The 26,425-nt window shown below is 41.7% G+C and overlaps 1 protein-coding gene across 3 annotated transcripts in view; it reads left to right on the forward strand.

Annotated features, from left to right (window-relative positions):
* The window catches only part of anks1b (ankyrin repeat and sterile alpha motif domain containing 1B), a 178,829-nt gene that overhangs the window by 77,888 nt on the left and 74,516 nt on the right, over window positions 1-26,425 (forward strand). For all 3 annotated transcript variants that reach the window (XM_079582748.1, XM_079582745.1, XM_079582746.1), the window contains exons 10-12: window positions 4,250-4,381; window positions 17,744-17,900; window positions 25,618-25,754. In XM_079582748.1, coding sequence (XP_079438874.1) covers window positions 4,250-4,381; window positions 17,744-17,900; window positions 25,618-25,754 — 426 coding nt within the window. The remainder of the gene's footprint in view (window positions 1-4,249; window positions 4,382-17,743; window positions 17,901-25,617; window positions 25,755-26,425) is intronic.

A 26,425-nucleotide genomic window follows, 5' to 3' on the forward strand; every position in this document is an offset into this window, starting at 1 on the left:
CCAAGGGTGTTATCAAGGTTTTACTGAAGTCCCTCAGCATTACCCCTTTTTAACAAAGGCCTTTAAAGCACCCTTCACTGTGCTTTAAAAAGTTTAATTTAACCACATGAAAGCCCCTGGACAATATCCATTTATTTTTCCTCTCAACAAATATAAATAATGATATAAAAACTGCAGATTGTGAATTTATTGTGGAATAAGCACAAATATTAACACGTGTGGAAGCGTGTCTTACTGTAGCTTTGCATAATACTTGTGATTTGTATCAGTGGTCAATAGAGGGTAGTGTTGAACAGGGTCTCTGTCCCTGTTTCTCTGAACGGACATCTAAAATCACTCTGCAGTGGTTTTAGGAATTTAGAAATAGCTATTATTCTTTACATTCCTGTTTACATTGGAAAACATAATACAAACTTGTTTTGTTTTTTTGTGTCCTTTTTCACTCACTGTGTCCTCCCACACAGAGGGGAACGGTTTGCTCTTTATTGGTGTGTTTTCGGGTTGGGGGCAAACACCTGATTCTCCCTGTGTTGGCTGGCCTACCTCAGCTCAGTGTGACTGCTGGGCTGTGAGCTTTTTCCATTCTCTCTGTCAGAAATGTCAAACGCACTGCAGGACACCAGGGCATCCATCATACAGGCCTCCACACAGTCTGTACATGTGTGGCACTCCCCTTCCTTATTACGCCGCGTCTCTTCTTGTTTCACACGCTCTCAGTGTCATTAGCCATACGTTGTTATACTGATCAATAGCTCATCATCTTCTTCGTTCCTCTTATACATAACAATGCCAATTTAAACACCAGATATGAAATGCTTATATACGTTTAGACCTACACATGCTCCATACAGCCCATAATGATCTCTATTCATCTTGTCTTTTGCTTTATGGACTTGAAGTAGCAATTTGTATTCCATTACTGACACCGCCAGAGTGTACAGTGTGTGTGTCAGTGTGTGTGTGTGTGTGTGTTTCCGTGCCTCTACGTTATTGTCTATACGTGTCCAGAGCCATTAGTATGTGATTCAGCGCGTCACATATGAATAAAACATGCACAAAAAACAGATTGTAGCAACAAGGATGTACCCTTCTTAGATTACCTAATGTCCGCTGTCCCCAATTTGGTCGGAAGGCATATTCACAAAGACTTTTCAATGTCATTACAAAAACACCCCATTGTAAGTGGAGATTCTGTTTCCACTGTGTATAATTAGTTAGTTTAGTTTAACAAAATTCAGGCATATACTGTATTTTCCGGACTATAAGTCGGCATAGTTTGGCTGGAGGTGTGACTTATACTCAGGTGCGACTTATACTTAAAATAGACTTAATATATCATTTGACATGTTTTTTCATACTGACAGCCACGAGAGGGCGCTCTAAGCTTGTGTACCAGTATCTGCTACTCCTGGCCCACGAAAAAGAAAAAAGAAACGGTGTGGAGCAGCGGAAAAAAAGTGCGGAGTGAGCGAGAAACTTGCGAGGGACTGGCAAAAAGCGGAGGTTACTCTTACTGCAATGAAGAAAACGAAAAAAGCTTATCGCGGGTTAAAAGTTCGATGGCCACAGCTAGAGGAACGAGTTCACAAATGGATGCTTGACCAACGAGCTGCCGGGAGAGGCTTGCCAGCGGTGCAGTTACACCTCCAGGACCAGGTAGTTGCCAAGGCTGGTGCGACTTATACTCCGGAGCGACATATAGTCCGGGAAATACGCACTTTAAAAACTGGGCTGCCTTAAAGGGGCTAGACACAAGTTTGCCATTTAATACTCACTACTGCCACCTCATGTCATACGTGTAACTGCAGCTTCTATATTAAGCTCGTGCATGACGGCACTTCAGTCACAAATTAACACCTTTTTGAGTGACAGTGCAGGATTTTAGAGGCAGTTGTGGTCAACAGGTCCGGGCTCATTCTACATATTAGCACATGGCTGGAACATGTAGGGGGAGGAAAATACCTAATGTTAACATTTTTAAACTCCGTATAGTTCCTTTAATACTAATCAGTAGGGGAGCACCATGGTTTTCTCCACTTGCAAATTCATGACATGACATCAGCAAGCGATTTGAACTCAGAGGTTGCTGGCTTAGCTAAACCTCCTGAGCAAATTCAAAAGTATTTATGTAAATGCAACTATATGTGCCGCTGTCCGGACCAAAGCTGAAGTCATGTTTATCTTTACTAGTTTGCAATGTTCTTCTGAGGGTTTCAGCTTGATTTTTATTTTATTTTTTGCCGAAGACATGTTTAAATAGTGATGCACCCTTTTGACGGCGTAACTAATGTAATATTGATCAGTTATGCATTTCCCTGTGATGAATAATTGATGCTGTCCTTTCTGTTCAATTTGAGTTGCCACCAGCTCATATCTGGCGTGTAATGAAATCGTATTCAGTGTCTGTCCATTCTTTATGAATATTCTGTTCTGCAGTGAGTGAGGAGCACAGAGGACCTTGATCTGGGCAGTGGTGACCTTCTGATCTTAGCTGCCGTCTGTCAGTCTGACTGCTCTTCGTCTCTCTCCATCTGCCTCTTGTAGGAAGCATTTCGGAGCATTATTATTCCAGCTCAGTGTGTCTAATTTGACTTAACCTCCTCCTCTAGGAAGCATAATTTACCTTGTTATGAAGCCAACTCTGATTTGCCTCCTGCCTACTGCCACTTAAGTATTGTTTGTCTTCAGACCTCCCTTTGCGCTAGAGCTTTTTCGTTTTGTTATTTGTCTCTGTGTCTTTGTGTTGTGTCTAATATGCCGTGGCCTGTGTCCTGTGCTGATTCACTGCAGAGATCAGCTGCTCCATAGGTGCCCTCTGACTCTGCTGCCCGCGGACTGCTGCGCACACCTGCACCCCTGGGATCCACATCGCCCCGGGAAAGGACACCGTGTTCATTAAAGTTGTTACTGTCTTCCTGCACATTTCTTCTTTCCAGATTAACTCTATGCCAGCCACAGCCGAGACAACCACTGCACCAAAGTTTACTGTAATTGTTTCAGCTGGGGGTCTCAAGCACTGCCTCTTCATCATTGCTGGCCTCACTATGACGGGTGTACACCGTGCGATTTTGGCCAACTGGGACATATGATCACTAGTTGTGAGAAAAGTCTTCAGTCATTGCTGAAAATTGCAGGTCTTGGGTCGTACAGTGAGACAGGGACAAAGATTTGAAATAGAACCGCCATACAACCATAGGCGAGCTATGATCTCTGTCAGTGTCTGACTTCGTATTTTACAGGACTTTCCCTGCACTTTGGTCGTAGCTATGATTGTCGCAGTGTGGAGACGAGTGCAGCTCAGGGTTTTACTATCCCCATGCAAAGTGACATCTATAATTTTATAAGACAAAAAAATTGCATAGTGTACACCCGCCATTAGCCTGGATGAATTCCGAACAGGGGTGCCCAAACTTTTTGTCTCCGAGGGCCAAAATGAAAAAATGCCTGTGAGTCGTGGGCCAAACATGGCGATGTCAAGCACAAAACACATATAACTGCAAATTATATTTGCATTTGATTCTATCTATGCAAATAACAAGCTATGTTAAAACAAATGGTAACTATGGCAAAAGCCTAGTAGAGGCAAAATCAAATCAGTAGAACAAAATCAACAATTGTAGCAATTTAGTGCAAAATGTAAAAAAAAAAACACCTGCATCCACAGCACCTACAGTAACTTTATCTCATTCGTTAACTCAAAGAAAATGCCACATTAGATTATTTTGAAAGTGTCAGTTCAGCATCAATTCTTTTATAAGTCATTTTTTAACATATACTGTTGTCGATGTTAACAACCTTTGCAATAAAAGTTGGAAAACTGAGAGTTGATGCTACAACACTGTGATTAATAAATACCAAGACACCACAACAGTGTTTCCAAAAGGAGTGAAACAGCGCCCCCAATTTGACGCTGGTGGTCAAAAAGTGTACTGCATCCATATTTACCATTGAGAATGAATGGAAGAGAGTTTTAACCACACGCAGCGCAAAAGTAGGCCACTCTCCGGCGGGCCAACAGAATTGTTTCGGCAGGCCAAATTTGGCCCGCGGGCCCCACTTTGGGCACTCCTGATTTAGAAGGTTGTGTCTTAAAATGCTTGATGTCAACTGAACTTGCAAAATGTGGATTTTTAACTGTGGATTTCAACAATTGAAATCCATTTCTATAAGATTAATCTCCAGTGTCCTGCTTATTGTTTTAGTAAGTATTTAAATAAAAGTCTTATTAAACATATCTTCTCTTTTTTAGCGACCAACCCCACCTCTTGCTCCAGCCTTCGAAGAGGATGAAGTTGAAAAAATCTGTGGACCGGCCGGATTCTGGGAGGCTCTGACTCCTTGCAACGGCTGCCAAAACCTGGGGTTCTCCAATCATTCACAGGTATTGCTAACATCCAGGCTGTCGAGATCGAGATTGTGCCACCATTGTCGCTCTTTGATTTCACAAGTTGTACAATGTCAACTTAAATGATTAGATTTAAAATGAAAAACTGTCCAGTTCATGTTCACTATGTATTGCAGCGCTTTAGTGCAGAGATTGCTTGGTCTAACTACCTTCCTGTTGATCGGCGAAAGAGTCCCAGGACTTGAAATACCTTCAAGTTCTATAATGTATTAGGTGGCTTTAAAAGCAGTGACACAGCCGTTAACCGAGTTGTTTTCTAGTGCTTTTCTCAATTTTTCTGTATTGTTTTGGCTGGTGTAACTCAATGGACTATTCTTCTTACAAACAATGGATTTTGCCCCTAATGTTTATTTACAGTATTATATATCAACTTCTGTACAATCACAACAATCAAAGCTTTCTGCTTAAATTAATATGAATATAACTTGGTCAACTAATTGAATAAGAGGTAACAAAGTGCCAAGAGAAAAACAGAAGTAGAGAAGAGCTAAATAATGTGTAATTATTAATCAATATATTAATTTGATGAAGTTGACCTTACAATGAGGCAAAAACAGGAGGGAAAGGCTCTGGTCTAAAGTGACATGCAATCAACATGAATGTGTCTTTTGTGATATTATTTTCCATTTGCGGCACATCCATCCATTTTCTTCCACTTGTCCGTTGCCGGGTCATGGGGGCAGGCGTCCGTGCTGCCCTAGCCTGGCAGTAAACTCTGGTCAATTAGAATTTCCCTACATGTGCGTCTGGGTCTGATGTCAGTGGCCGCATTACATCGGCTGAATTTCAGCCTACCATTCAGCGAGCGGGGGCGTTGTAGGCGACGTCAAGCATTTGTGCTGCATTTGCTGGTTGTAGTTTGGCAATGGCGGCGGATACGAAAGTAATGGAAGCTCTTCAATCTTTTCTGGCTCATTTCCCAAATATCCAGAAATTAAAAATGAAAATTTGGAATGTGCAAGGAATGCTCCCTAGAGTTATGATAGAGTAATGATACCTGCTTCACTCACTCGGACGCATTACATACGGCACGACCAAACACTAGCGAAAATCAGATCCAATCGTTTCAAAGAAGTTCACCCCTCCTACCTGATAACGGAGCTCAATTGTGAAGGTCCAGACCCTTGTACGAAACGCAATGAGTACGAGGGTATGGTAAAACCAGGCGAGTGCTGCCCTAATCACGACGCCCATTTGCAATGCACTTGATCCAATTCATAATGTCTTGTTTTAATCAATAGAGTTCAAGATAAAAGCTCAACATACAAAATTCTCTTTTAATATCCATGCAGGCACTCATTATGTTATGTTACGATACCACAATGATTGCCATGTCATTTTGTCTCACTTTGTGTGACAAACTCCACGTCAAACAGAAAAAATAACACGCTTGGCTGGAGTGGCCAATATGGACAGTCGGTTCTGGTTAGGTAATCTGAACACTGGATTGTAGCTTCAATGAACATTTACTTCAGCAACATTGATTGATGATACACATTAATTGGACAGATGATTGGTAGATAGATTGGATACAGTATTTGAGTATGTGTGTGTGTATGTGTATGTGGTCTGAAAGGGAAACAGAGGAAGGAGATGGAGAACGGAGAATGCTAACACAATGCTATATGTTAGCATAATTTACACTTGACTTTATTTCTATGTGATAAATCAGTTTATATCCCTCCAGAAAATGGCAAAAAAGAGTGGAAGATTGTGTTTCCCAAAAGATTCTATTTTCCCCCTCGGCGAAGCCACCATGCCGTCTCTATGTGGAATGAGTGATGGTTGCTAGGTGATGGTAAACAAACTGTACATTGATTATAAAAAGTCTTTCTGACAATATGAATACTCAGAATATAATTAAAGTTGTGTTTTCATGTGGAAATAGATTGTAAAATACTGACTCCATCTGTCAGTTATACTTGCTGTTGTGACTTCTATTTGTGACCAATATCTATGCTCGTGTCATCTATACAGCACTTAACCCTTATGTCATGTCCCGCTGTGGTCTTTTGCGGGCATCATGTCTCACTTCCTTCATCACGTCTGAAGCTGTGATTTATGGCCCTGCGAGCTGAACACAGTGGCCTAACTTCCCCCTGGTGCCTGCAACCGCTGTGGGCTTAACTGTGGCTAAACGTGTGCAGATGAGAGTGTTAAGTGGTGCATTACATGCTGGCTCAAACAGCAGGACATCTGACATTTACAACATAAGCGACCCCTGTTTGGAGCACTGGCAGGCTTCCCGAGTGGCTGGCACGGTGCCTAGAGAGTGCTGCACCTGGACGTATGTGGTAGTGCACAAACAGACACCTCTTAATCTCATTCAGTGTGAGCTACAGCAGATCGAAGTTTGTGTGATTGTTCTGTGTGTGTGTGTGTGAATGGGCTTTACTTAGGAGTGCAAAGGAAGAGAACAGGACTCAATGGAAGGAAAGACAGCAGCAAAGGGAGTGGTTATTGCATAATGAAGTGAATGGGTGCTACTTTGCCTTGTATAACAGTGAATGTGCTGAGCCAGTATCTTCTGCCTACCATGTCCTATGAGGATGGATGCACTAAACACCAGTGCTGCAGATTCAGTATAAAAGTTGACGTTGTTTCTCGTTTACCTACTTTATTGAGTAACTCTGGTTCTGGGGTATGTTTTCACACCACGCTGATTGTTTAAAGTTATAGATGCATCTTGTGTTTAGACAACTTCATCGTTTTTCTTTCCCTTCACAGTGATTTTTCATGTGCGTTCAATACAGTAAACAGTATGCACGTTAGAGAGGGAACTTAAATGAAGTGCATTGTGTGTGAACTAATGAGACGATGCTGTGTGCATTACTGTATGTGTTTTTCTGATGTGGTGTGATCAAAGTACCAGGCTGATGATTTTTGTTAAACCCCACAGACTTTCTCCTACCTGTGCCAAGTGACAAACATCTTAATGGCCTCTGTGGAAGAGGCTCCTCTGCAGTAGCGTAGACTTAATTATCATAAGTAATAATGATAGTGATGATACATAGGTTCTATATAGCGCTTTTCATAGAAAGTCAGATACGCTTTACAGATCAAACATACAAATAAACAAACAAACTTTAGAATAAACTAGAGCATGGAAATCTAATTACAGGAATTAGAAAGGAAATGTGATATAAGTCAGAGACTGGAGGAGTTGCCTGGCAACACAGATAGTCATGCAATATTAGCGGTGAGCCGACTTCGTTTGACAATCCTCAGTCATAGTTAGTAGTTAGCTCATATGCGTCACTCACTATACGTCAGCATTTTCACAATTCTCTCTCTTCTGCTATTTTTTCTACCTCCACCTTATTATTTCCACTCCACACCAGAGAGACTCCTCTGAGCAGGACTTTTTTGTCCTTGCTTTGGATAGCTGTGATGTTCACTGTAAAAGATTTGAATTAGTTGAGAAGGGGCAGCAGGTGTCGTGCTGGCTCCTGTTAACTTCACAGACCCACTTCGGCCCCTGAGCATATTTAACAACTTCAAAGGAGAGTGGAAGAGCTCCAGAGAAACTTACAAATATATAGAAATTCACAATCTTCAAGTAAACTTAGATTTTTTTTCAGTGCTAGATATTTTAAACATCATCCATACTTTACTCAGCAATGCAGTAATACCAGGTTAATGTTTACCTATTTTAGATATTTAGGTTGCACTATGCAGCACAGTAATAGCATGGCAAAACAATGGAAATATATGGTAACTAAAGGGATAATGGGGATTATGTGGCATGTCTTTCTACATTTTTTAGAGTTATGTAATAAATGTATACCATGAAATAAAAGAGGCGTTTGCCCTATTGACATGTATTATTTATCACACTGTTACCATGCATTTTCTGTTGATTTACCATGCTCATACTGTGGTGTAAAGAGCAACCTAATATCTAAAATCGGTAAACATAAAGGTCAGGGTTTGTGAGTTATGACCTGCTTCTTGGATACTGCTTGTTTTCATGACCGAGAAATGCCAGTATTTGAATATTGTTGTCAGTCCCATTGCTGAACCCAGGACTCTTGCTCATTCTCACATTGGGCAGGTGTGCATTTGGCTCTGTGTGTCTGTGAGGCCACTGGGACTAGTAGCATTCTGTGAGACACTCGCAGCATCAGAATGAGAGACCTATAAAAAGCACTATGCACATGAAGGTAATGAAGAAGGACTTGCGCCGTTAACTCAGTTCGTTTAGTTAATGCCTGGTAAAAGGATTAAGATTTGTTTCTTCACACTGTCTTTCAAAGCATTTAAGGATACACTCTTGGCTCGCTGTAAACCGTGTGTGAAGTTGTTAATTATAGTTTTTCAGTGGTAATTTTCTAACTAGTATATAGTAGCCTTGTATAAAGTATTGCGGTAATTGCTGCCACAGAGGTCTTTGTCTCTGCTCTTGTCATGCTTTTGGCCACTAGCAGTGAAGATTTGGGAAAGTCACACAGTTGCAGTTCTGTCTAATGCTCGCTCCTGTAGCCCTCGGTGTGTCCATGGGATTAGGTGAAGGCCTGTTCCCCAGCTCTGGTGTTTCCACGTGAGTGCTGTCACTTTCCCAGGGGCTCAGCGAGGTGATTTCTGACGAATTAGTGAGCTGTGGAGGCAAATCCTATTCTGCCTTGCGATCCCTGACCCCTTTTAACTGTGGACCTCTACTGTTACCACTACATCATTATCTGAGTTGTGTCACTGTTAACAATTGTAATGAAAAATAACCCTTTACTCCTAATTGTCCATCCATCCATTTTCTTCTGCTTTATCCGTGGCCGGGTCATGGAGGCAGCATTCTGAGCAGAGAAGCCCAAGACTTCCCGATCCACACACACCTCCTCCAGCTGTTCTGGGAGGATCCCAAGGCTTCCCCAGGCCAGCTTAGAGACCCAGGTGTGTCTTGGGCTGGGCCTCCTCCCAATAGGACATGCCCAGAACACCTTCCGAGGCGACCAGGAGGCATCCGGAACAGATGCCCGAGCCACCTCAGCTGCTCCTCTCGATATGAGGGAGCAGAATCTCGACTCCGAGCTCCCCCCGGGTATCTGAGCTCCTCACCCAACTTCTGAGGGTGCGTCCAGCCACCCTGCATGAGGGTGTAAACATAGATTGACCGGTAAATTGAGAGCTTTGCCCTCAGACTCAGCTCCCTCTTCTCCACAACAGTCCGATACAGCGAGCGCATCACTGCTGACACCGCACCGATCCGTCTGTCGATCTCACGCTCCATCCGTCCCTCACTTGTGAACAAGACCCCGAGATACTTGAGGCAAGGACTCTCCACCGACCTGGAGAGATCAAGCCATCTTTGTCAGGCAAACTGGTAGAGGGATCCACCCTTTGGATCTGCCAGGTATGACCGGCTTCCTCCCCCGCCAACAGATCCAACTCATCACCAGGTGGGGCTGACAGCTGTGCCAGCCAGCCATTCCTGACCAAGATGCTAGCTCAAGATCTGTAGACAGGTCCGCGTTTTAACCAGATTGTCAAGAACCTAGTCATGCATACTGAACCTCTGTTATGTGCAATGCAATTCATGTTGCAGGTAAAATAGTACTTGAAATGTTTGGTATACATATTGAACACAAGCAGTTACTTGATATATTCTGCCTTGTTTTAGGCCGGCCCAAAATATATGGCCTCGCCACTGTTAAAAGAATGCTTTGATTTTAGTGTGCCCATCCATAAATACATTTATATTACTGCACTCCAGCATGACATTCTCAACATTTTTTATCTGACATGCGTTTTACATCACACTGACCTTTCCCTAACTGCCTCCGCTGTCACTTCCTTGTGTTCGGTGCATTTGTATTGGTCAATGTGTCCCGGCAGTGTCCTCCTGTGACTGCTTCTCTCTCCCCCGGACCGCCAGCCTCAGAGCCGCCATTGTCCTCTCGAGTGCTCCCCCCTTTTCACTCTAATCAAATAGGCTTCATGAGGAAATGCCAGAGAATTATAGCATCTATTCATATCTTATGACCCCTGGACCCGCTGCACTGTCTAAGGGCTTGGGACTGTACACTGTTAAATGGAAATAGGAAGAAAGCAAAAGCGTCATGAGATGGCACTTCCTTGTATGTGACTAACAACGATTTATTCATTTTCTTGGACATATATACTAACTATACAGATCGGTGAAGGTATCAGTGGTGCTTGTGGTTATTTGGGCCAGTAACCCCCAAACCAAGTTGAACCGATAACCGATAATTCCGCATGTCCCAATACCGATAACCGATAATGACACCGATAATTATGTATATATATTTGCACTTTATTTTGTGACAAGAACTCACTTCAACAGTTCACAGTTCTGCCCAAAATGTATTAACTCTACCAAACAATATACAAGTGTATAAATATAAATCAAATAATGAATTTTACTTTGGGTTTGGGTCTCCACCTTTTTCTAAAGCTCTGGGTTTTTACAGTTCCATCATCTGAGCAGGTCTGTCTCTGCTCATCTGTGTCACATCTTATTTAAAAAAAATATATTACTACTACTACTTCCTTCCTACTAGTATTTTTCTTTTTGTTGACCATACTAATGAATTATTTTTTACATTGCTGGAATATAGACAGTATTATAGTATTTCACTGAGTCTAGAGGTGATGCCAAATCTGTGACAGATTCAACTTTCACTAATAATATGATACTACAGCACAAAAACAAGACTCTCTCCTGCATTGGGCTCATTTATGCATTTGTGCCTCGTGTGGCAAAAAAGAAAACAAGAGCAGCGCGGCTCATTTCATCAATGTATAACTTCTCTCGTTCATAGCGCTTCAATTGCGGGGCTATCTTGTTTATTTGATCGAGCTGGAGCCGCAAATTCAATGTAATTTGAGCTTATAATTATCGGGCCTAATTATTGGCCGAATTTTTTTTATCGGCTTTATCGGGGATGGCGCCAAAATGCCGATAATTATGGGCGGCCGATACTATCGTGCATCCCTAGTTTTAATGTTAAGAAATTATTGTACACTTTAAATTAAGGATAAAAGATTTGATTACACTTATATACTTCTAATAAAATTCTCAATTTACTTAAAAAAAAAAATTGTAAGATGAATTTTTTTTACATGCGCCAGCAATGTCCTAATGTGTAGAATGAGCCCAGACCTGTTCACCACAACTGCTGCTGAAATCCTGTCACTCAAAAAGTTGTTAATTTGGGTCCGAAGTGCCATCATGCACAAGCAGAACTAAGTAACGTGTTTACCTTAATAAATCCTTGTCGTAGTCCCTCTGGGCATACAAGTGTTAATGGGATGATTGCCCCTGGTGTCTCTGGCCAGAAAAGCACACTTGCAGTTTTCCCTGCTCCGACCCGGAGGCCCCAATACACACTAATGGAATCATGAAGAAGCAGCTAACAGGCTAATGGGCAAAGCTAACTGTAGGCCACTTAAACAGTATTTACAGCCAATTTTGAGTGGAAAAAACGTATCTCTATTGTGTAATTGGATGTACAGTATCCCGCTCTCCCTTTGTCTTTTCTGTCAGTGTAGCATTTACTCTCACGGACAATTAATATGTCAAAAACCGCAATGTGCTACAACACCTGCAGTGGCGCTTATGGCCTCTAGGGGCATGAGTCAGTTAGTTCTGCTTTTATATAGAGACTACAGTTACGTGTTAGATCTGAGGTGGCAGTAGTGAGTATAAAAATGTCAACTTTCATCTAGTCCCTTAAAAAATTCTTACCCATGGACAGATTTCAAGGACCGATTTACTTATATCAAGAACATTTTACTTATTTTTACTTATGTCAAGATTGCTTTTTGCACTGTGGGAACATCTCTGCTTTACACAACCTTGCATAAATTAGGTTTGCTGTAGCATTTAAACTTAATGCACTCAACGTAAACAGTTTCCACATTACTGTTGTGTTGGTAAATTAAAAAAAATTGAGATGACAATAAGTATTATTTGGGGTACTGTACCACTCATGCTTTATGGGTCTTAAGTGATGAATAATGATCGATTCACATGTATATTACTTTCATTATAACTTTTTTCTTTCTTTTTTTCTTTTTGTCAACACTCAGATTTGTTCAATTTCTTCCACATGTGAAACCTCGTACATTCCGGTGATGATCTTCTTTTGTCAGTCACACGTTTGATCTTAGCAGTGGATTACCACACCGATCTTGCTCCTTTTAAATCCTTTGGTCACATGCACACGCACACACTCTCCTCATTTTAGTCTGACTCCTTCGGTGCTGCGTACGACCTGCTAATTAGTGGCCGGAGGAGGCCCTTGTTTGTCCCATGTCTTCCTGTTGCCGCTCGCACACAAGTGGCTCTGTGTGCTATCTCCGCGCTGATACCGAGGGAGGAGACAGACAGGGCAATGAATGAAGACCCACTGTGTTTGTTTGCTGGACTGCCAGTACACATCGTGTCCTCGGAGTTCGGGTTGGCCTCCTCCTGAACGGGAATAGGCGACAGCAGCATTAAAACTATCAGGTAACTTCAATACATTGTTGGATTGACCTGTTTGTAGAGGCAAAAGGGGTGCTTTTAGTGACCGCCCTGTTTAGGATGAGTCGGAAATTCTTGAGCTGCGGTTTAAAGTCTCTTCTCAAAACGCTACTGTCGTTGATTATATTGTATCATATTGGATGTGCTTCAGCAGAATGGGGAAATCTTCTCTCTTCTTTTTCAGTTGCAATCTGGGAAAAGTTTTACTCCAAGCTTATTCATTCTTGTTTCTACTTCATTCTTCCCATATAGTGAAAACATACTATATACAATAGATCGACTTGACTTTCAATCCAACGCGTCTTCCCTATGTTTATGCAAGTGAGGAAATCCCTGCTCCGAGCCCACTTCCTGAGCTTCCTATCCACCCTCCCATCCCCATTCCCCCCTTCCTGCTCTGTCTTTCTGTCTCATCTCTCTCTGGGGTTTTACTTGTGCTGACATACACGCTTAAGTAAGTGTTGAGGCTGCTTGTAGCCTGCTTTGATCTGTCTGTGTTTCTCATCTATCTTTTCGAGTCCAACTCTAGCTTTACCGCATTGGACTCTCTGGAAGCTCTCAGAGAGCAGAGGTCTGCAACCTGTGGCACACCATCCCTTCAAGTTGCTTCCCAAAGGCTTTGCACTTTTCTAGTCAAATTTGAACAATGTCTCGAAAACATGACACCACTATGTGTGACGTCAATTTTATGTATTTCCTCTTTGTGCACCAAATGATTGAGTTATGATCTGAAATCTAAAAAAAAACGGTGTTGTTGTGTACTCTAGACCCTTTCATTGTTTGTAAACATTGTAGGTGGTGGGTGGGGCTTAGCCGGAGGAAGCTAGATGCTATATCAATTCAAAATCACAGAAATGCTGTTAGTTATCTGTGCCTATGCTTTCAAATGCGTACACCTGTTTGACAACGGCTTCCCGGACCTGTATGTTTTAAACGTTTTATAGATACAGACGGCATCTCTGGAATGGCCCATATATGGTTTGAAAACAGTTAAGGGGGAAAACAATTTAGAAAAATCTAAACTTTCTCTAATTATTCAAAAACTACTACAAATGCTGAATTATAAATATATTTAAATTAAAAACTAAATAAAGATACAAAGACATGGAGAAGGGCAAAGTGGTTCAACAGCCCATAAATACATAAATAACGGAGAATGCTAACTTGATGCTTAATATTAGCATCAGGCTAATGCCAACGGTTAGCTAGCACTAGCTACAACGGCCATTTTTTCTCTTCTATTGAACAACCTGCTGTGAGAAAATATCCATATGGGCCCGAATTACACTTGACTTTAGTTATGTGTGATAAATAATTTTGTATTCCACGAGAAAATGGCTAAAAAGAGTGAAAAAATGTGTTTCCTAAAAGATTCTATTTTCCCCCTCGGCGAAGCCACGCCCCCTTCTATGACGAGATGCCATCTGTATGAGAAGTAAGTCCCTGAATTAAAGTATGGCAAGGTATGGCAGTTCTTCAACCTAAACACACAACAAGAGGACATTTTAAAGTTGTAACTTTACACTTATGATAGCTAGTTTGAGTTTAATCTTCTGTCTGCTGTTTACTTCCTGCCTCCAGCTGACGTCACTGATGATGTGGGTATGAAAGTTGTTTATATACTGTAGTAGAAAGTATATATTGTGAATTTTAAGGGGACTTTGTTTTTTTTCTTGGCTTCAAAAGACAGCTCCGCCTATAAGTATCCTCAAGCATTAGTATCTCGTCAGCTGTTATTTTGTAAAAGTTGCTCAAAGTTTGGAAACAGAGAATATTGTAGGTGTTGACAATATCAAGAAATCAGGACCTGTGAGGCAGTTAAAGTTGCAGATGCAGATTAGACAAAACGAACACCCAACGTGTAAGAGGATTAGAAGTTAGCACCTGAGGTGAACTACTACACAGCCTGAACACACACAAAGGATAGATTAAAAAGTTGTTTAAGGTGAGCATTGATTTAGACGTTGTGAAGCCTCGGGATTGTAGTATCATGGTTCAACTGCAACAGCACAGATAAGGCAATGCATATGCTTCTTATGTTATGTTGTTAGAATAGTTGAAAATAATACTTAAATAATTTGTTCAGGGCCCCTCCTGACTGTTTCCTTAAAAAAGCCTTGTTTTTTTAGGTTTATACCGCCTTTGTTCTAGCTAATCAGGGAAGGGCCTGGCTGGTACTTGGATGGGAGACCGTTTGGGAACACCAGGGTGAATGTGGTGAGTGAGTGGTTGGTGGTGGACGCTGATGGCACAGACCGGTTGCCTCTCTTACCATCACCAAGTATGGAGTGAATAAATAATGCACAAAATTGTAAAGCGACTTTGAGCGTCTGGAAAAGCGCTATAGAAGACCAGTGCATTATTATATCGAAGTGTATACTGTATCACCCAGGTATATTTAAGAGAGGTTTAAACCGTGCCCCACATCTTAATTTAGGCTTGAAACCTTACAGGAACAAGCCACCATTTTTCCATACTGAGATATGTTCTTACCTGAGCTTAGACAAGTTGATGTGTACCTGTGATGTGTACCTGTAAACAGTAAAAGTGAACATTATACTGCGCGGACGTGGAAGTGCTCCTAAGAGATGACCTTGACATTTGCTACTGATCTTTTGACTAGTTCAATGATGGAAATGAGAGCGAAGCAGGTGTCAAAGGATCTAGTTGAATTAAGTAGGACAAAGAAATAATTTTGTGTATTTGATATGTAGTTCTTGTTTACAACTGAGACGGATCACTAGAACATGCACATTAGACATTTCAGCATGTCCTTGAGGTTGCTTTAGTAGTGCTGTAAATGAAAGCTGCAAGTCGACGGCCTGTCACATCACATCAGTGTCAGTCGAGGCCGGGCCACCTGCCGAGTAAAGGCGTAAAAGACTGGCTCGAGTATCATTAGCTGGTAATGGCAGTCTAATTGAGTGTTGATGGAGATCGAAAAGGGAGCCAGAAAGAAGAGGGGCTCAAGTTTGTTGGGCCCTAATGCAGCCGCTGTGAAATGGGCCTTTGGTCTGAGTCAGAGAAATCATCACGCACTGATAACTCTATCAGTCCCCATGATTAATGCATTTCAGTGTTTTCAGTTTGTGATTGATGGCTCAGTGCAGTTTGGGTAATGTAGTGGCAGACAGTGGCAGAAAGACTAATGGCTACTAAGTGTGCAAAGGTTACAAAGAGGATGAAAAGGAATTAGGGAGAAGACAAAATGGTGACACAGTGCACAAGAGCAGCTGTAGGCACTTAATCAGAATGTTAACAAGCCTCCCCTCAGGAAAAACAGTACAGTTTGAACTCTGTTTTGTGGCAAGAAACATGTTTTATTTTTTTCAGAAATGTTTTGTCTCAGTGGTACTGACCACAGGTTTCAGAACATAACCTTTCTCTTGATTCTCTTCAGTTGCTTTTAGTCGTCATTCGGCACACAGCTGTGTCACAGATACAAGACTCCTTGGAAGTCGGGGCTCAACATTCTCACCAGCTACAACAATGTCTTAAAGTCTTGGAAAACAAAGTTACCCAAGGAAGTGGCTTTGCCCATATACTCTTGAACTGTTATTCAGAAGCACCAATAGTCTAGATGGCACTTCAGTTTCACTTTGCTTTATTTTGATTATGTACAGTTCAGTCGCTCTTCATTCTTTCCTACATTTATTTAAGAAAATTGTTTCAAATTTCCCATTGACTATATATTATCCTAAAGCACGTGCTGTTTTAAAATGCTAAACACATGCCATGTAGATCAGAGACACACAGTGCAGTGGATAGACTTGGAAGCTGCAGCAGTATGGATCTGTTGAGAGGCTGAATAGGATTCTCGAAAGCGCATGGATCAATATCTGACTTCATGTCTTGAACTGTGTTTGATTGCTCTGTGATGTAGGGAATAAACTTCCCAAATGATTTTGAAGAAAGTTAACATTTTAGTCCTTATTTAAAACACTTGTCAATATTTGACAGGTTTCCCCATCCAAAACCTTGTAGTACAACCAAATAAATGCCCCAAGCTACTATTAGGAAGCGGAACCAAAGCAACAAACTATTTGACCTTTATTATTTTCAGTTTGTTAAACAATCTCTTTCATAACGCTCAGCTGTACGCTGTATTTTGAATTATACCCTTGAGCTAAACAAAGGCAGCCTCTTGCAAACAGCTGTTTATTGCTTAATAAACCTGTGACCAAGCGATGTGTTTTCTAAACATAAATATAGTAGTATAGTGTTTATGCCCACTGACAAGTGACGATCATCTTGTTCTCAAAGCTGGTGCTCGATGCAAGAATTAAAGATTAGAGTGAGTTTGACATGGACCACAGACTGACTGAGATTAAATTCGTACAATCATAGAATCACCAAATCGCCTGCCTTCCAGAATGATACCCCTCTGTATATTTTATACACGGGCACAGGGATATCAGTCTGGGCAGGGCGCCCGCTTTTACCGCTGCTGCCAAAGGCAAACGGATCTGCGCAGTCAGAATTGTTAATTTGCGATCACATGTCACTGTTGGGGCGCGGAAGTCCCCTCAATAACAATCCAAAAACACATCGACTGTAGGTGAGTTTTGTGATTCATAATCCTGTTCGAACATTAACACAGCAACGCTAATAATGCTGCAGATTGCCCGTCGCTGATTGGTTTACGCCGCTTCCTGTTTGCTAGCGTATTTTCCACTCTGGAAATGTAGTTGATGCCGATTTTTCAAGGCACATATTTTTGTGTATTCCAGATCAACAGTGGTCATCAATCCATGAAAACAGTGGCAGCTCATTAGCCAAGAGGTTATAATCTTATGCCTGGTCAACCTCATATAGCAATCTTATATTTCATTTTTTTTTTTTTTTTTATCTTGCAGGGCTTGAAGCACTCAGCTGAGTTTGACACCTCTCCTTCTCTGGATGTGTTCCTGCCAGAGGATGAGGACAACCCTTATGAGTCTGTGACGACAGCTGTCACTCAGAAACCTTCCTCACTGGACATCACTCACCGACTCGCCAGCTGCCCACGCAATGGTAGGATGCAGCTCAGAACTGCAATACATTACAGACATAGTGTAAAATACAAGTGTTCCAGGTCGATTTAGGTGTTGATGTATCAAAGACGTGAACGTACTTGAGACACATTTCTATGTAACTGGTTAGAATAATGGAGATTCCGAGACATACTGACAGTTTTATTAAACAAATTAATCACAAACTCAGCTGGACTTCAGATATAAAAGAAGCTGACGTTTCACCACCCGTCCATGCAGCTTCTTCAAGCCTTCAGAGGTGAATGTGTCTCCTACTTGATGTAGATGTGGGTGGTGACGTTACAGTGATGGCTAAAAAAACAACAACCTCTGAAGCCCAGAGGCATGGCTGTCCCCAGCTGTGTGAGAGCTGGAAGCACAGTCCTCTGTTCCGGGTCAGATGTACTGTATCTTTCATAAACCTTGTATCATGTTTGTATGTTTGTGCATGTTCAGAGTTTTATCTTGGACAAAACTGAGCCATCCAGAAAGACATTCTTCACAGGTTATTGCTGAAGTAGCTTGAATAAATACATTATATCTAACTTGCCTTGGCCTAAATTTCGCCGGCCCATGATAGCTTACACTAGCCTCACCCTGGCATAACCCCTGATCTGAGTAACAGGAGGAAAATGAATTAAATGACGGATTAACATCTGCACAGTTCCTGCTACTTAAGCTCTCGTCCCCTCACATCCATTTGTTTGTACATCAAACACCCACACAGACAACAACGAGCCCCCTCAATGCAATTCTCACTGTTTCTCTCCGCTCCCATAGCGATGCTGCAACACACCACTGCAGGTTGTCACGGTAACTGCTTCCCCAGCCAGTGAGTCACCTGTACGTTACCATGGGAACTGGTACCAAGATGTAGTGACACCCTCTAGTTACCCCAACCTTTGACAGGACTGAAAAATCAAGCCTTGTTTGGTGCTAATGGAAGGTGGTTCTTTGCAGTGATTGGCAGCCGGTGTCACTATGCAATTAACATGGAACGCAATTTAGTGTCTTCAGGTTGAAAGTTGCCTTCCTGACGCAGTTGTGTGGGTGTCGTGTTTGTCCTGATCTAGCTGAGTGCTCTTACCTTCATAAATGACAAGAGATGGAGAAAGTGTGAACATTAAAAACAGCATTAAAAAAAAAATGCAATGACATCTTTATGCAATGAATAACCCCTTTGATAAAAATATACAACATATCTGCATTGGTGGTCTTCCTTTTCCATCTAGTAATGAATGTTGGAAGATAATATAGACAGTGGACATATCATGCACAGAGCAAATGAAGTTCGTGGGTCATTTGAGGCTGAGTTATTACAAGGAGAGCTAGTCTGGTGCACTGCAGGAGGCCCAGTACATGATCCTCCTTTGAGCCCAGGCACATGTCAGGCTAATTGGGACTGGATCTGAGTCACTCTCTGTGCCTCCAAGAGAGAAGGAATTTCATAAAGGAAGTCGGAACATGAGGTTTGTGGCATTAGCATAGCAGCAGAGGAGGATATGCTGCATTACACTTGTGTGGTTGGTGCATGTCTGTTACTCAGGGGGGGGGACATAATTAGCTTTTTATATAAGGCAAATATACACCTATAATAGAGTGGGATTTCGAAAGTACTTTAGAAAGAGGGAAATGCAGATGTTAGTATTTTTTCCAATAGACTTTCCTTCCCCAACAAACTTGATCCTGAGTTAGTCCTGTGAATCTCATTCTGTTGCAGTCTGAAAACATCCAGTCTACGGCAGAGCATTGTTTCTTGTTCTTTAACCTTTTCTTTCCTCTTTCTTAAGTATTCTATCGATCCACATTCAACTGACCATACTACTGTACAAACTGTGTGTAAGATGTGTCCGAATGTCCGCACTATTCCCTATATAGTGCACTATATAGTGGTCACACCATTTCGTAGGGGTGTCCGAACATCTAGAGAGAATAAAGTAGAGCACTCAAAATTTCCCACAATGCATTCTGAAAAGTAGTGAACTGCCGTGGTCTCTACAATATAGACCACAATGCATTGCGAGAGTTGGAGAAGAACAGTCGACATGAATAAACGACTTGGTTACGCTTACCTTTAGCTGGAGCTGTTAAATGGCCGATAGCTTCCATTCTCGGACAAAAAGACAATAATCTTCATTTATGCAAAATCCATGTGAAATATAATATATCTGACTCGTATTTATCCATAAATAGCCCACTGTCTCCTGAGTTTATCGCAGAAAAACATTATTCCCGGGGTTTGGCAAACTTTTAGCTTTCTGCTGGTGTTTGGACACCGGGATGACCTACTTTCTGCACGCCTTTGAACTATCCATCCATCCATCCATCCATCCATCCATCCATCCATCCATCCATCCATCCATCCATCCATCCATCCATCCATCCATCCATCCATCCATCCATCCATCCATCCATCCATCCATCCATCCTTCCATCCATCTTCCACTTGTCCCTTGCCGGGTCGTGGGGGCAGCTGTCCGAGCTGCTCAAATCCCATTGCACCAGCCCCTTATGGCTCCTCCTGCAGGTGGTGGATCTACGGGAGGACGGCCTCACGAACGGGCCCGTTGGTCTCTCACAAGGGGAGGCCATGGGAAACCCTACCAGGGGCACGAAGCCCCAGACAACAGAGCTCCTAGGATCATTCGGGTGCTCGGACTAGGGCTAGGGACTCGGGTGGACATTCGGACACAGCCTCAGAGATATGCACAATTTCACCAGCATCACAAGAGGGCATGCTCCTGGGCAGCATAGCCTTTCCTTGTTAATTTGCGTGTTCTCTTCGTGTCAAAGAGGGTTTGCTCGGGGCACTGGGGAGTCGCCATCTACATAACCCAAAACATGCACTGTAAATTAAAGCTGCATTATGCAACTTTTTAAGCAAAACAAAAGTTGATATTTGTGTGTATTTGACCTTGTAGAGTTACCCAGCGGCTGTATGAGTGGTCAGCATATGGTGCCTCTACTTTCCCTCACAGTGGTCTCAACAACGCTCCAGGATCAGCTGATTTGTAGGTTTTCTGTTGAGAGGCTCCGTCAGGAGTGAAAACCTTCCAAATAGTTGATCCTAGAGTGTCCTAGAGACCACTGTGATGGAAAGTAAAGGTGCCATGCTGACGACTCTTACAGCCGCTGGGTCACAACAAGGTCAAACACACAAATGTCAACTTTTTTTTCCATGTAGCAAGTTGCGTAATGCACCTTTAATGCTCCAGCAAGCTAATCCTGATCCTGGCACAAGATCTCAAGATGGGTGCTGCATTGTAGTCGCCCACTGCCCCTGATAGGTTGTCCACATTCACATTTGGTTGAAATGCATAGGAGAAAATTACCTAAAGGGATATTAACAGTCCACAAAATGAATAAAAGCAATTTTATATTACCTTTTCAGACCACAAAAGACAATACAGTATTTTCCTGCGTATGATATTCCTGTCTTTATTTTATTGTCGCGTAAATTGCTGTTTGACTAAATCTTGGTCATATGAGGCCTGCTCTCAGTCACACATACAGCCCCAACAATGTGGCCAGCGTTGTTTTGAGAATAGGAGCGTCTTTTCTGGTCTTAACCCTAGTTCGTTCCACATAAGCACATTCCTGTCTTTAGCCGGTAAACACTCCACCGCAGACGTGTGCACAACAAATCCAAGTTTAGCACCACAAGGTTAGTTTGTGTGCACTGGATGTTTGTTTTTGCAAACTCATACAGTATTGTGTTTCAAGATGGGGTGTTATCAAAGGCATCTTTACGATCACTACTCTAATGCAATATTGATCTAAAACATCTGAAACTAAATATCCAGTAGTTTCACTTGCTGATCCTCCGAGTGACTTATCCTCACGCTCCCCTTCACTGCGCAGCTGTATCAATAAAGAGAAATATATATATACAAGAAATGCGCACTGCTTGCAAGATTCGAAATTTGACTTTGGATAAGTATGTGTTGATATTGTTTTAATCAGAAATGGCATCAGAAGCATAGCTGATTTGCATATTCATTTGACTAACTAAATTGGCACATTGTGGCTGCTTTCTGATTTAGGAAAAGGAAAAGCACAAGGTATGTGTCTTTGCAAATGCCCTTTTTATTTTGGTAAAGCAGAATGAAGCTTGCATCAGTTTTCCAATATAGGTAACCTGAATGTTACTTATATTTACAATCTTTATGTCTGACATAAATTCAATTTTATGCGATGAAACATTTACCGTCCTTGCTCCAATTATTGCTTTCCTCCTGCAGTTCGGGGTTGCTAATGGCAGCAAGTGTAACTGCGGGCCATTTCCATTAACAGGGTTGAGGCCCAGTGACTTGAAAGTGAAAGCAATAAAAAGGGTCTTCCTTTTTGACAGAGAGGGAAAATCAATGCTCAAAGCCACTTTGCTGTCACACACAGTTGCATTTAATTCCTTTCACTTCTTTTAAAGGAACAGGCCACCGTTTTTCCATACTGAGATATGTTCTTACCTGAGCTTAGACACGTTGATTTGTAATTGTCTGGTCTTTGTGTGTGTGAAAGAGCTTGGTTGCTTCTAGTTTCAACCCGTTTGGAGCTATAGGAATATGCTGGGAGAGGCTAAATGCTAACAGCATCTTTGGTCTTTGTGCGTGACTGAGCACAAACACAAAGACCAGACAGGTACGCATCAACTCGTCTAAGCTCAGGTAAGAACATATCTCGGTATGGAAAAAAAGTGGCCTGTTGCTTTAAGAGATTGGCAGAATAGAATAAAACAGAGCTTTATTTACCTCACAATGAAATTCATTTGTTAATTATGCTTTATTCAGGCTGTAAAACTACTTTTAGACACTTTTTTTTAGATTAAAGGGACTAGATGCAAGTCGGTCATTTTTATACTCACTACTGCCACCTCAGGTCTTATGCGTAACTGCAGGTTCTATATTAAGCTCATGCATGACGGCACTTCGGACCCGAATTAACAACTTTTTCAGTGACAGTGCAGGATTTTAGAGGCAACTTTTAAAAATAAAAATATATATTTAAAAGATGTATACCATAGTTAAAAAGAGGATGCAAAGAACAATATTTATAATCATAAAGCAAAAAATTATTTGATTAAAGAATGTTATATAGTCAATGCAAGAACTTACTCAGACACAGATACTCAGTACACATTCCTGTTAAGTCTCTGAACATGAGACAGAACTGACAGTATGAAGAATGCAGCACAAATATGCGGTTTTAGTATTGCAGTACAAGAGAACAGCTGATTTGAACCAGTTCTCTACTTCAGCGCTGAGAGGCCCTTCTCGGACACGCTTTTACTCCATCCTTACGCTGGTCATGTGAATCTGGTTATAGCTGCTTGTGACACAGCTATGTTCTGTTATCTTCATCAGCAAAACACATATTTCAGATGTCCTACCTGTTGCAGAAAGCCACAAACCCGAGAAGGGAACAAAGTGATAAACACAATGAGGTCTGAATTGCTGATCATATTATAAGATACAGCTGTTAATACATACCATCACACAGCCCCGGCTTGCACTAATTTTAGGAAATAAATCATCCATCCATCTGTCTTGTGTGCATAGGTCTTTGGTGACACAGTGGATATTTTCATATATTTATATACAAAAATAGAATTCCCAGAGGCAGACAGCAGCACATTTTTCTGAGATGTGATCTGAAGGCTTGTGTTAAGGAAAGCACTGGAGCCCCAGTCACAAACAGGTCTCACATCCATCATCAAAGCCACTGTTGACAGTCGTATTTACCCAACAGGGCTAAACCTCAACACCAATGAATATACTGCAATACAAGTCTGTCTCGTTTAGTTTTCTGGCTACATCCACTCACTGTTGGGATCGGGGATTATGCCTGATACGTGTGTGGTGGGTTGAAGACATGCATACATACTGTGTATTAAGTTTGTGCTTTTAGAGAAGGGAGTAAACAAGATGGTGGCACAAGTTTGGCAGCAGTACATAATTTATTAATAGTATGTATTGCAATACTTCAAAAAATGCTATAATTATATTTTCCAGTGCCTTTTTTGCTTTGCAAAAGTTACAAGTTACATCACTTCATGTCCATGATGTTCTTCTTTACATGTTTACTGCAAATATAAGATAAGATAAGCCTTTATGGATCTCACAATGGAAAAATTTAATTTTACGTTTCAAACATACCATGCTGCACGCTCATGCTTCACTGCTGTCCCCGACCGGACCGGGCCTTTCTGTGCGGAGTTTGCATGTTCTCCTCATGTCTGTGTAGGTTTCCTCTGGGTACTCTGGTTACCTCTACCACAAAAAAACATGTACAATAGGCCAGAATAAAGAGAGTGTGTTTGAGAGTGCGAGTGGGGGACAACAAATGGAAATCAGCACATCTCTACAATCCGGCGTGGTGTGTTTACATGTATTAGTCCCATGTATGTTAATTAACTTGCGACCAAATAAACAAATAAAATGAGAATTGCCATTTAGTCAAATGCATGACATGATTGCATCTGTTCTCCCCTGTTATAATTGGACGTCTTCTGTGATAAAAGCAGCTGCTTGTGTCAGCACCATCGATGAGTGGTATTTTGGGAAAGGTGCTGCTCTGCGATGTCTCTGCATTGCTTGATGAAGACAGATGCATTCTTCCTCAGAAATTTAATTTGGGTTATCTCAGCACTTCCCCCACTTTGTCTTCTTCTCCTCTTGTGTTTCTTTGTTAGATAATCTTACACTTGGGAAATTATCCCGCGCTCAGGTGTTTGTGTCCTGAAACTGAGACATTTTGGACACTACTTGTATAGCACCTTCCCCAGACATGGTCATAAAGCGCTTTACATGAGACAGTTTTACATTCACTTCATACACAGTGGTGCTAAGCTACGTGTGTAGCCATGGCTGCGCTTTGGGCCAGACCAACAGAAGCACGGCTCTGACTTCCCGACCACCACCATGAATTTTCTCTCACTTCACTCATAGTGGCCTATTGCACATGTATTTAGAAACCAGCGCATCCTACACCTATACGATTTCCTCATGCAACCTCGAAACAAAAAGGCCCAGGGCCCGGGATTGGACAAGGAACATTCTTGCTGTGACGCACAAACACTAACCACTGTGCCAACTGGTTACAATGTTAAACATCATAACGTTCATTGTGTCTACTTGTGTTCTAGTATCACTTTTTAGGTTCGTTTTGTCAGACACTAAGGTTAGAGACGTTAAAGATCTTTTACCTTTACATGTTTCAGCCACCATCTGCAGGCCGTCATCAGAAGTATCAGTATCAGTATCAGTAGTACAATGTTCTGTCATTTTCTATAAAGTAGAGAATTTTCATCTTCATCTTGTTATCATTGTACAAAATACAACAAAACATGGTTCAGTAGAGTTTCAATTAATTCCTTTTTGAGATCGCGACCTCCTCAATGACCATCACCGGATACTTTGTCCAAGGTGAATATGAGAAACTTTTGTGCGAGAGTTGTGTTCAGCAAACAGTGTAGTAACTTTGTATGGTTTCACTAGGACCGGCTGAGAAGATGTGAGCAGGTCACAAATGTTTGAACTCCATGGCTCACTGCATAGGGGTTAGCCTTCCAGAGAAGCCATATACCGAGTTATGAAAATTGTGTAGTTTAATGATATACTGTATACAAATCAAACAACTTACATGGTTAAGTGCCATCCATATGAACATAACGCAGGGTCTTTACGTACATGGCTTTCACACTTTGTTTTCTTCTCTCCAAGGTCACCAGTCCCATCTCACCGTGAGCGGGGAGGGGCACAGTAACTATGGAAACTGCTCCACTGACCCTACTCCCGATTGCTCGCCGCCTTCCCCCGACACTGCCCTGAAAAACATCGAGAGAGTCATCCGCCCCCAGGTACAAGCTGTCAACACAGGAAGCTAAAATTCTGACACCTGATGCATTACTTATCCTTAGATCCTTAGAAGGACACAGATGTGTGAATTATTATTCTGATTTGGCTTCACATGCGCTGCTGTTTTTTATGTTGTGCTATCCAGCAAAAAAGTAAAATTCACAAGATCAGCAACAACATTTGTTACAGCACTGGCTCATTAACAACTTGAGACTAATTTAGACTTTGCTTCTGTCACTTGAATACAGTATTAGAAACACGGACACTGTGCAACACTTCACACCAGGATAATTAAAGACTTGTTTGTGAGATGTGCAGAGAAAATACATCTGACGATCACAGAATTGTGAATGGAGTGCTTTTTACACATTTTTACTTCACTTTTGAATCGTACACCTTGACGTCTTCTGTGTGCTCATCATAAACTATCTTTGATTCGGTTCTATTGTGCCCGGCAGGACTCCACTACAGACTGAAGGACATAAAGCTACTTCTCTTTTACAGCATCTTAATTCACTTGAATTCATTTCATTTGCATACTCTCATGCGACGGCCTGCAGATATTAGAACATGTATTATAGTGACTAAGCACTTGCGGTTTATGTGCTGTGAAGCTTCAGTCTGTATCGTTGAGTTCCCTGAGGCTACAAATAAAGTGTTATGCATAATTTTG

This window comes from Gobius niger (assembly GCF_951799975.1).
Source record: "Gobius niger genome assembly, chromosome: 2".
NCBI classification, from domain to species: Eukaryota; Metazoa; Chordata; class Actinopteri; order Gobiiformes; family Gobiidae; genus Gobius; species Gobius niger.